Source organism: Vulpes vulpes, chromosome 12, assembly GCF_048418805.1.
Source record: "Vulpes vulpes isolate BD-2025 chromosome 12, VulVul3, whole genome shotgun sequence".
NCBI lineage: Eukaryota > Metazoa > Chordata > Mammalia > Carnivora > Canidae > Vulpes > Vulpes vulpes.
Window position 1 is genome coordinate 111,794,123 of NC_132791.1, and position 12,579 is coordinate 111,806,701.

Sequence of the window (12,579 nt, forward strand, 5' to 3'; positions counted from 1 at the left end):
ATTACAGTATTCACTTGTAAATAATTGAACATAGTCCCATCTGGGGCAATTAAAACTTTTCCTAAACAAAATGAACTCCAGAGACTATAAGGGAAAATGGAATAACTATGTATCTAAATCAGTGTCTATGTCACTTATTAGCTTGATTAGGCATCTCCATGATCCAAACAAGAATTTCGAGAACAAGAGCATTGTGAGCCTCAGTCTCCCAGGACCAAGAATTAATGGGCAATTCTTTATACTGTTCTGGGACTCTCAGCTGGATAGAGTTTTCCTTCACTTTAAAGGGAATGGTGGCTACTTCCCCGAACTCCACCAGAAATACTGCAGTTTGGAATTGAGAGACCATATGCTAACGGGCCTCATATCCTGAGGACCTGGCTTGTCTGATGCCTGTCCTAGGAACATGTATTCAAGGCAACACTGTGCTATTCCCTGTGCCGAAACAGCTATTCCTGACATCTTCCTAAAGGGAAAGACATAAAGAATCCACATGAAACCCTGGAGCACATGTATAAAAGTGGGATTTCCCCTTCTACCTGTTGGCCCTGATGGTAGTGATTGTGGTGTTTATGGGCAGATATTAGTTACACAGCACGTGTTTATGGTCTGTGTCTAAACTCCCACTCAGACAATTTTTTCCTGTCGCTCAGCTGCCCTATTCTCTTCTTCACTGGGATGTCCTCCTGAGGTTGGGTTGGGCCTGGGCTTCCAGGACAGGATCCTCTGAGGTACAGAACTGGGTGATGACGTTTTGACATTTTCAAATGGATAAAAAGCCCAGGATCTCTTGATTCTGTGCCCCTCTGGAATGCTTATTGCAATCAAAGATTATTTTTTTCAACCCCAGATCTATGGAATCAGAAGTGTGGGGGGGGGGGACCATTTTGGCCAAGTTCCCGAAAGATTCTTCAACAAACTAACATTTAAGAATTTCTTGTAGTCATAGCACTGACTGCCTGGGAATGATTGCGGTACCCGGTCTTCGGATGTGTTCCTTATGCTTCTGGCCCCTTTCCACAGAGATCAGAGTCTTTGAGATGGAGTACAAAAAACCTACCTGTCCAGGAATCCTAAAATGAGAGGGCTTTTACTTCTGGGGCTTCTTTTTCATGAATTGCCTGAATATCTATGCAGATGATGAGTCTGTTATATTTTTTAAAGAGGTCATTGAGAAAAAAGATTAGCAGATATTTTTCTAGCCACATGTGCCAGCTTTATTACTGAGGGAAATCTTTGCTCCACATCGGTTTGCTTTTCTTTCTTATTTTTTCCGGTTTGCTTTTCGAGTATAATGATGTGGCTAAATCCCCTAGGAGACACTTAAAGTTCTCTTTATCTAAATCCAAATATAAGCAGCCACCTTCTTGTTTGCTATCCTTTTGGGGGAGCAAGACATGGGCTCTGGGATAAGGCTTTGTGGATTTGCTTCTTTGTGGATCTGCCACTTACCAGCTGTGTGGCCTTGAGCAAATTTCACAATCATGCTGAGCTTTGTAGTCTCAAGGGTAATATGGAGTTCATTGAGTACTTACTGCTAGCAAATGGGACTTGCTAAATGTTTACCAAATGTCTGGATCAGTAATCAACAAATATCAAGTCCATTCACCTTATCTTCACCTCGTGTGTGTGTGTGTGTGTGTGTGTGTGTACTTGCATCAAATGTCTGTGGGCAATGGGCAGTGCAGACACATCTGGACGCAAAAGATGATATAATGGGGGCCATCTTCAAGTTTGTGTTTATATCAAGACCAAGAATTCTTGAAGAATTCAAATGGAGAAAAAGCACAAACTTGATTTGATGAGTCTGACTCAGTAAAATAAGCTCTATCCAACCTCAGAGAGGTATAAAATCTGAAGTATGGAGCAGTCGGTGAAATTTGACTCTGGGCCATCTCCTTTTGTGATATCGGAGGGAGCAAAACCCAAAAATCTAATTTTAGTACAACTCTCTGTGAGACATTGCTGCACCATTAGCATTTCTTGGATCAACACCTGGCAAAGTACAACGTGCAAAGTGTTAAAATACGTCTTCATCCCCTGACCTTAACTCTGTTAGAGCTGGAGTAGCAATGCCTGGTGGAGGCTGCTCCCACTGTTGGGTAGTGGTGGGGCAGGAACTCTCCTGATTAGGGTATTTCTAGTGCTAATGATAATGATAGCAAGAGTGTATAAGGCTGTGAGTGGGTCCTGTGGTTCTGCCCGAACCTAAGTGCCCTAACTAAATGCCTCAGAAGGCTCTAGTTTTGGGGCACCTGAGTGGCTTAGTCAGTTAAGCTACCAACTCCTGATTTTGGCTCAGGTTATGTCCTCAGGGTTGTGAGTTGGAGCCCCACATAGGGCTTTGACTGGGCATGGAGCCTGCTTGGGATTCTCTTTCTCATTCTCCCTCTGCTCCTCTCTCCCCCTCTGCTACCCACCTCATGCACTCTCCCTCTAAAAAAAATAAAATAAAATGCTTTTTAAAATCATTTAAAAAAGAACTCTAGCTTAGAAGGGTTTAAAAAGCAAAACAAAAAATCATACAACAACAAAACCAAAAAGTAACAAAACAACCTCTAGTGTCCTGGCTTTATTCTAGCTCATCTGACTTTATAATTTTCTCATTTCTCTGGTTTGTGACAACACCCTGAATATTAGTGTTTAACGATAGGAGAGTGAGAAAAGGAAGAATAGAAATGCATCCAAATCATTCTCTGTCTTTACACTTACATTTCTGTGTGGCTTCTTGATCTCCATGTTTTATTTCATTATAGAAACTTCCCCAGAGGAGGCAAGGGAGAGTAATTGGGTACACAGTCAGCTAAATCTATAATTTTATCTCCAAAGGAGCATCTAAATTGGTTATCACATCAGTTATTTTACTTGATCCCAATACTCCAAATCCTGTATCCTTTGCCTAAGAATTAAAGACAATGCTCTCCTAGGGTAACCTGTACCCAGTAGCATCTTTCCAGTTGATTCCACATGCCAATGATGGAAAATAAATAATATAATTACGTGTATGGAAATGAGGATCAATGATTTGCTGGGCTCATCAGAGAAAGAGGTTGATGAATCAGGAATGATTACTCTAAGTCAAATAATCGTTGGTTATATATAGGCCTCAGCTCATCTTTGATTCAACAGTGAAAAAGTAGAACACACAGTTAATCACCTAGATGATCACATTCCACATTGGAAGGGACTCCTGCTATAACTATAAAGACACTGCTTTTCCTGAGTCAGCTTTGACTTATCCACATTACAAGGAAGAATAGCAGATAATCTGAACATTTCTCTTTGCCTTTGGGTTATGTTTATTCATGTGCATTTTGCAATCAGGCATCTCCACATATTTGTATAACAATTTACAAATAGCTTTTTTTTAAGATTTTATTTTTAAGTAATCTCTACACTCAACATGGGGCTCAAACTTACAACTCTAAGATCAAGAGTTGCATCAACCAGCCAGGTGCTCAACAAATAGTTTTTTTCCAAAAATAAACTACTTTCATGGTGAGGCAGTCTCTCTCTCTCTCTCTCTCTCTCCACACACAGCACATCATAATAGGATTATCTGAGATTTATTTTACTAAACATTCACAATATGCATGATTCATGGGCTGTTAACAGGTATCTTTACAACACATGAAGTGTTATGCTTAAAATACAGTTCCAGGGGCACCTGAGTGGTTCAGCTGGTTAGGCATCCAACTCTTGGTTTTGACTTGGGTCATGATCTCATGGGTCATGAAATAGAGCCCCACATTGGGCTCTGTGTTCAGCGGGGAGTCGGCTTGAAAGAGTCTCTCTCTGCACCCCTTCCCCCATTTATAAGCACTCTCTCTCAAATAAATAAATCTTTTATATATGATATATATATATATATATAAACTAAAAGTCTACTTCTGTATATATTTCTATTAAAAGAATTTCTGTGAGAAAATAATAACCTTTTTAAAAAATCTATTCCATTTCTTTAGCATTATATTCTAAATAATTCCTAATGTTGGGCCATACTAATTGCATTACTCTAGAATCATGACCACATCAAATGGCTAAGTTTACTTATGTGAAAAGAGGATGATAGGCCAGTGCAGAGACAGTTCTTACAAATAGACAAATATGCTAAACCTCAGGAGGTAAGAAACCCGAGAGGATTACTTTATTTTCCCAGACATATAATACTTGAACTGAGACTAGAAGTCACAAATTCATTTAAACCTGATCTTTGTTTGCTGTGGCTGTTTACACACTTAAGGAGAAAAAGGTATAATTATCCCATCTCTATCCCTAACGTAAAAGGATAGGAAAAAGAAGAGGCACTCAGCACGAGGCTTCAGAGGAGGAAAGTGAGTTTCACAGTTATAATGTTCATATTGCATAGGTACTAAAACATGTTCAACATCGACTGCTGATTATCCTCAGGAGCTCTAGAGGTTCTGATGTTTGCATGCCACTGAGCCCAGGAACAAAGGGCAGAAGCCATGGGCCTTCATCTTGTACTCAGCTGTGCATTGCCTCCTCACCTACCTCATCTAAGAAGACTTGTTTCTAATCTGTGAATTAATCTGTGAAATCACCAGCATCTAAAATATGAGTTTTATAAATATATACTCCTAACAGTGCACAGAATATATTTACCCTTATGTCTTATTTAATTTGCACAATTTTAAAAGTATTACTTATTTTTTACAGATTAAAATATGAACCCGTAAAAGAATTTATGAGTCAAATATTACACCATAAGTCTCAGGGCAGTGGTTGAACTAAATCTTATGACTCATAGCTCAGTGCTCTTTTTGCCAACTCTGGGCTAATGATTTCCTTAGTTTAAAAGGGGTCACGGAAATTTGATAAGTCAGACATAGAAAAAAAATTCTGGATCTGTGATGCCCAATACTGTAGCCTCTAGCCACATGTGGCTACTGAGCATTTCAAATGTAGCTAGTGTGATTTTAGAAGTGCTGTAAGTATAAAACACATTAAGAACTTCAAAGGTCTGTACCAAAAAATAAGATAAAATAGTTCATTAAAATTTTTATAACATAATACATAGATCCTTAAAGAAGGAATTTTTATATCATTACATGTTGAAATGAGAAAATTTTACATATATCAAGTTAACTGAAGTAGTAAAACTGACTTCAACTCTTTGTTTTCACTTTTTTAAAAAAAGGGACTTCTGAAATTTCCAATTACCCATATGACTGCATGTATTCCTAATGGGCAATGCTGACCTGGCATTGCTGCCCAAGCTGTAAAATACTTTTGATTGTGATAGTTTTAACAGCACTGTGTGGGGCAGTCAAATGTTTAAAAACACGTTGTAAGCTATTAAATTACTTTTGAGTTCCTGAAAATATTTGAGATCTGAATCAGGTCTGAGTCAGTATAGTAGATCATTTTGGAAAGTGGTCAAATACAACCTAAAAATTTTTAACTCCTAAAAACCAAAACTTACTATTTGGTAGATGATTAGATAAAGTAGATACTTCTTTTTTTTTAATTTTTTTAATTTTTTTTTTTTGGCAATGTTAGCATTGTGAGTTCACATTGTTAACAATGCTAACATGTACACACTGTTAGCATTGTTCATGTCTATGTGGATTAAGGTATGACTTTATAACATTTCTTTCCTGCCAACACAAAAGCATAATACAATTTGTTGAAATAAGCTATGAGACCTGCAGCTTTCACTGTCTGAAGTCTCTGAGTCTACATAGGTAGCAAAATACTGAAATGCAAAATACAGTTTTATCTTCCATCCAAGAAAGTTATTCTTGAGAAGCTGTTTCCAAAGATGGGCTTCCCATCTTTCCCAGAACACTTTCTGGTGCAGAGAAGAAGCAAACAAAGAGGTTCAGAGGAAGATAACAAGAATGAAGAATGATGATTTCAGCTCCAGGAGACAATAACCTAAAACAATGCTTCTCACACTTTAATATACACACAGATCCTATGGGAATCTTGCTAAAATGTAGATCCTGACTCAATTGGTATGGGTTAGGTTTTGAGATGGTACATAAATTTGCAGATCTTACAAATTTCCAAATAATGCTGGTGCTGGGTCTGTGGACTGCACAATGAGTAGCAAGGACCTAAAGCACTGAAATGTGTGAAAAGCAGAAAATACAGGAGAGAAAATCATAACTAACTGCAGTAGAAGGCAGAAGGGTTCAGGGCCCTGGAACGGAATAAGGAATAGAGGCAGGACAGAAGACATGTGAATTTGATAGAGATTCCAGTAGGAATTAGAGGAAATGTGGGACAATTAGAAATGTAGCCAGACTGCTCAGTGTGCTTGTGTTGTTCAGGACAGTCTGAAGACACACATGAGAAGAGATTTAAGGCCAAAACTGAGTTTATGTATCTTCTTGAACATCCTTTGATATCTCTCTCTCTCTCTGTGGTCTCTATGACCAGACTATTCTTGTGTATGCTGATTGGTAAGGGATGAAGGGAAAGGAAGATCCTGGAATAATTCAGCATCAGACTAATTGGACAATCTCTCTTTTGCACATGGTTCCCCTATGTCACCCCTCGGGATGGGAGAAGAAGAGCAGATGCAAAAGTCATGCGTTTCTAGAATTCTTCGGAGAACAGCCATTCAGTGTTATGAAGCTTCTTCGTTTTCAACTGATTTGGAAAATCGGGAGGAGGCACCTGCATCCTTGAGAATGCAAGTGGCCAAAGGAAGTGTGCTTTGTCCTAATGTGACAGTAATAGATTGAAAGTAGGAGGACATGAACGGCTCCTTGAAGAGCCAGGCAGAAAGATAGGTCCTGGGCTGGGCAGGTTGAGAAAATGCTAAACCGGGTGTCTGAGCAGGGCTCTGTATAAACTCTGGGTGAACATGAGTCTAGGCAGTGCTCTATGACAGCCCAACACTGAAAGAAAAATTTAAAGTTTTTCAGAGATAAGGCCTGGGTTGGCCCCCAAGCAGGTAACTCCAGGTCATGTGCCATCTTTGTCCCCTCGTGAGAGAAGTGTGAGTGAAAGATAGGACACAGTACATGGGAGCCTCCAGTGGAAGCACAAATATCCGGGTTGTTTGCATTGCCAAAAGCAGCAGTGCTGACTATAGAGCATTCAATCATGCTCAGAGGCCTTGGTGAGAGGGGTAGGCTTAGCCCACAGGATTACCCAAGAGTTGGAAGGCAAAAACTGTTTTAGGAGGTTTGCTGTTCTACCGTTATTCAGCTTTACCGAAGTGTATGAAGAATAAACTTCTTACCTAGAAATCACTTGTGATTAGATTAAAAATAGAACGAACATGCAAATGAAAACACAGTTTCTTAAAAGGTTCCAAGGCACACTAGTGCTAAAATATGTTTTGTTAAAAAGCAGGTGGGGGACTCTACAATCAAATGAATTTGGAAAATATTGTTACCTAACTCTCTTGAAAATTCCTAAATATCTTGCAGTTAAGAAAATTAATTAATTTATTATTATTATTATTATTTTAGTTAAGAAACCTATTTAACTTTGGCTGATTTGCTTTAGAAAGCCTCTCCTGTGTCTTTAGGCTTCTCTCTGGCTCTAGAGTTAAGCATTTCATACTTGGCTAAAAGAATTTGACACGCCGGAGAGCCTGCTAAAGTTCATTTCTAGTTCCTAAAACCTACAGTTAAACAGATGCTTACTTACTATGTTATCAAAGTTCTGCCTTGGGGGGTGTGGGGTTCAAAATCCCTGCACATCAGTGAAGGCACAAGCGTGGTGCCAAGGTGATAAGATAACCTTAGTTGCACATTTTCATGCCAGAAGTACCTGGGCTACAGGGAATCGGAGACGGGCTAGGATTCTGACTGCCTGATTTGGCTCTTTTCCTCTCATCTCCACAGATTTCTCAGAAGAGAATGGGTCTAAGAAATCAATCTGCAGTGACTGGGTTTCTTCTTTCAGGACTAACCGACCAACCTGAGCTTCAGCTGCCTCTTTTCTGCCTCTTCTCAGGGATTTATGCAGTTACAGTGGCGGGAAATCTCGGAATGATCTCAATAATTGGGTTGAGTTCTCAACTTCACACCCCCATGTACCATTTCCTCAGTAGTTTGTCTTTTTTAGATGTATGCTATTCTTCTGTTATTACCCCCAGAATGTTGGCAGACTTTTTATACAACGATAAAGCTATCTCCTATTCTGGATGCATGACTCAGCTATTTTTTTTTTGCATTTTTGTCATTTCTGAGTGCTACATGTTAGCTGCCATGGCCTATGATCGCTATGTCGCCATCTGCAGCCCCCTGCTGTACCATGTCATCATGTCTCCTCGGGCTTGTTCTCTGCTGGTAGCTGCTGGCTTCTCAGTAGGCTTGATTGATGCTATGATCCATGGAGGTTGTATATTAAGGCTGACTTTCTGTGGCCCAAACATCATTAAACATTATTTCTGTGACATCATTCCACTTATTCAACTCTCTTGTTCAAGCACTTATATTGATGAGCTTTTGATTTTTGTCATTGGCGGATTTAACATGGTAGCCACCAGCCTGACGATCATCATTTCTTACGGTTTCATCATCTCCAAAATCCTCCACATCCACTCTATGCAGGGCAGGTCCAAAGCCTTCAGCACCTGCAGCTCCCACTTGACAGCTGTTCTAATATTTTATGGGACTCTCATGTCCATGTATCTCAAACCTGCTTCCAGCAGGTCACTCATCCAGGAGAAAGTGTCCTCGGTATTTTATACCACTGTGATTCCCATGTTGAATCCCTTGATATATAGTCTGAGGAATAAGGAAGTAAAAAATGCACTCATGAAACTCTTAAAAAGAAAAATATCTTTATAATGAATATGTTCTTTAGTAAGATTTATTTATGTTTTTATAATCATCATATGCATGTATACGTGTTTATACCTTGACTCTTTAAAAGTCATTTGAGGTGAGATGAAGTTATATACATAATTTTATATATTAGTATATACATAACGTAAATTTGTAATAACTAAAATGTAATTAATATATATTTATTAACATTTGTACTCTCCAGAGAATCCCTCTTTGTTTCCATCCACGATGTATAAAATAGATTTAGGGGCACTTGAGTGGCTCAGTTGGTTAAGTGTCTGCCTTCAGCTCAGGTCATGATGCCAGGGTCCTGGGATCCAGCCCTGTCTCAGGCTCCCTGCTCAGCAGGGAGTCTCTTCTCCCTCTCGCTCTGCACCCACCTCCTGCTCATGAACTCACACTCTCGCTCTCTCTCAAATAAATAAATATAATCTTTAAAAAAGATATACGTTTAGGAACGAAAAGTCAATAAATTCAAGTAGCAGACAAGTCGTTAACCATAACGCAATAAAACTGAAATCTCAGTTTTATTTTATTGCATTGTGGTTAACTTAATAGCATTGTATGGTGACAGATGGTAGCTACACTTGCAGTAAGTATAGCACAACATATAGATTTGTTGAATCACTATGTTGTATACCTGAAACTACTGTAACCTTGTGTGTAAACTATATTTGAGTAAAAAAAAAATTTGAAAAAAAGAAAAGTGCATAAGAATTGGGAACAATAATGTAATCTACCAAAGTTGGTTAATATTTGCCATATATATCTTTTTTCTATCCTTTTATTTTTTTCAGCTATTTCTGCTTCTGATTTAGATTTATCTCCAGTAACCAGATATAGTTTGATTTTTTTAACCTAATCCAACAGTTTCTGACTTTTAATAGAAATGTCAAAGTTTCAAGGCTTTGATTGGATGAACCAATGGGTCCCAGAAACTAAGTGATATTGTGATATAGAATGAAACACAATAGACAAAAGCCACAATGCAAAGAACACACATGAAAGGACACTGTCAGAGAGTAATGCCAGTTGGACACTTCTCCATTACATATCTTCTCTTTTGAAAGGGTCTCAACCCCGTATCTTTTGGAGATTACATTCAGTCAATTTAGAAAATGTCTGTATTCACTTATTGGCACTTAATCATAACTCCAATTCACCAACCTAAGGCTTTTTAGGCCAATATGAGGACCAAGTATAGTCTAAATATAATAAATGAAGAGAAAGTCACCTTTTGTAGGTTTTGGCAAGAATAGGAGAATTTTTCTTCATTTTAACAGAGGGGGGAAAAAAGGAAAGATTATCTTTTTCAGAGCAGTGACAGGATTATTATTGCCAGCATCCCTGGGAAAGGAAAACTGACATAATTTTGTCAATTATTAGGGAACATCAAAAGTTTCCTAGGTTTCAATTTCCCTAAAGTTCTAAAGCAGGCCACCAAGCTTTTATTAACTGAATAAAACAAAACACCTGTGATAATTCCCCTGGAGTCCTGAATGTGTCTATTTGGCATCTCTAACTAAACTTTGTGATTGTTTTTTCAGGGCTAAAATTCTTTGATTACAAAATAGCAATTAACCTCTCTCACCTCATATTCCCAAGAGCTATTCTCAATTAAATCCTTGAGAGCGAGCAAGAGCTTCAAATATTACTGTTTATTCATGGCCTATTTTCATAGAGGAAAGGACACATCACATCCCACATACAGGAAAAAAAAAGGTAGAGATTCAAAGTTCCATTTATCTATAAAGGATTCAGAGTTTTCAGAATAAATACAGAAAACAAGCGGTAATCAGCTTGATGGATTTTGTGACAAAGCTGTACAGATACAACAGGCCATCTATAATAAGTCTCTCAGGGTAGAGAAATATTGAGAAGGTTACTGATTTTTAGACCTCGATAGAACTACATGATCCTAAATATCCCTTCCAATCCTGAGATTATTCTGGATCTAAAATGCTCTGGTTATTCAATTACTCAAAGTAGCAAAACCAGCATTTCCAGACTTGGAAAACAAGGTGACAGTAACATTTCTGTTCTGGCTAAACTAGAAAACTGAGTCGATTTAGCTTTGTGTATCTTGTCACTCATTTGGACCATAACTGGAGCTTCTATGACCTTGTCTCTCTTCTCTACAAAAGTGGAGATAGGAATCTATATTATGCTTATCTCTAAAGAATGTAGTCTTTGGAGTCAAACAGAAATGTACTTGAATCTGGCTCTGCCACACACTATCTATGGGACTTTGGGTAAATGATTCAACCTCTACAAATTTCAGGGGGCTTTTGTGTGTGCAAAATGTAGATCACAACAATACCTACTTTCTACTTCAGAAGGTCATTGAATTTATTCATAGGAATAGCAGAGCCTCGAATAAATTAAAACAACTGACAGGAGAATATGACAAACTCAGAATCAATCATAGGGATGATTTAATATTTGCCTATCAGAAACAGCTCAAAACAAAAAGGTTGTATGGAAACAAAAGCTGCAAATCTAAAAATTGGCAAGAAAATATTGCATATAAGATATGGATGATACACATTCTCTTCTGATGCCATCTAAATTTTTTTTATTTATTTTATTTTTTAGCCATCTAAATTTTTAATGTGTTACAGAATGTCTGGCACATAATACCAAGAACTCAAAGTATGCTAGCTCATATCACAACTATGACTTGAAACCTAAAAGTAGACATCCAAGACCTTTTGAGGAGATGAGAATAGTGACTTTGAAAAAGCTTCAAGCCAGTACTAGGACAATTGGTAGAAGTAACTACCAGGGGAAAAAAAGGTAATACCTTGAGCAAATAAGGAACTTTCAAAGGGTCAGAAATAACCAAATATGAAATAAGATAAAAGAATTAGCAGTGAATTTCCCACAACTGAAAGATTCTAAACATAGATGGTTTGACTTCTGCTGAAGAAGAAGCAGTGACTCCTGGACAACCAGTAATGAGTCTTCCAAGAAATCCAAATCAGAGGGGAAAAAAATACACCATTTCATCATTCAAGGAATCAAACAAATACAATTGTGAAAAATTATATTGATTTTATATTTAAATATAAAAATACATGCTTATAGTATCAGTTTTGAGTTGTCTGCAGGGTATAAGAATAGCTTCCTTTTTTTTTTTTTTTTTTTTTTTTTTTTAGATTTTATCTATTTATTCATGAGAGACACAGAGAGGCAGAAACACAGGCAGAGGGAGAAGTAGGCTCCCTTGGGGAGCCTGAGTCCAGGACTCCAGGATCACGCCCTGGGTCAAAGGCAGACACTCAACCACTGAGCCACCCAGGCATCCCAATAGCTTCCATTTAACTGCTATGAGAAAAGCATATGCTAAACCACGTATATGCAGAAAGCAGTGTGGTTTACAAGGTCAAATCGTTTTAGGATCCTCACACAGATTTTGTTAAGGATGGAAGTCCAGGTTCCGTAGAGATCTGTGTTACCACATCTCAACTGCATATTAATATTTTTACATTTTTATTTTTCATGGAGATGAAATTGACAGTATTTTTTTCTTGATTTATCCTTATAGGTGCCTCCTTCCCTTCCATCCACTGCTCCTAGTCCTGTTTATGCTGTTTGCTTTCTTAGCCAAACATTTATTGAATATTTGTGTCAGGTACTGTTAGTTGTTTGCTGACAAGAATCTTGTGTTATTCCAATCCTTACTATCATCATAAGCAGAAGATATTTATGGTATTTCCAGTGAGAAAATTAAAGTCACATCTAGGAATCACGGCAGTGGAACTCCTACTACAGCTTTCCAACTACAAACATACTTACC

The 12,579-nt window shown here is 38.0% G+C and overlaps 1 protein-coding gene across 1 annotated transcript; it reads left to right on the forward strand.

The window, feature by feature from the left end:
* The first annotated feature begins 7,844 nt into the window (after nucleotides 1-7,844).
* Nucleotides 7,845-8,780, forward strand: OR8D4 (olfactory receptor family 8 subfamily D member 4). Its single transcript, XM_025998859.2, has one exon. It carries the CDS (start codon nucleotides 7,845-7,847, stop codon nucleotides 8,778-8,780), a length of 936 nt encoding a protein of 311 aa, XP_025854644.1.
* Nucleotides 8,781-12,579: the final 3,799 nt, after the last annotated feature.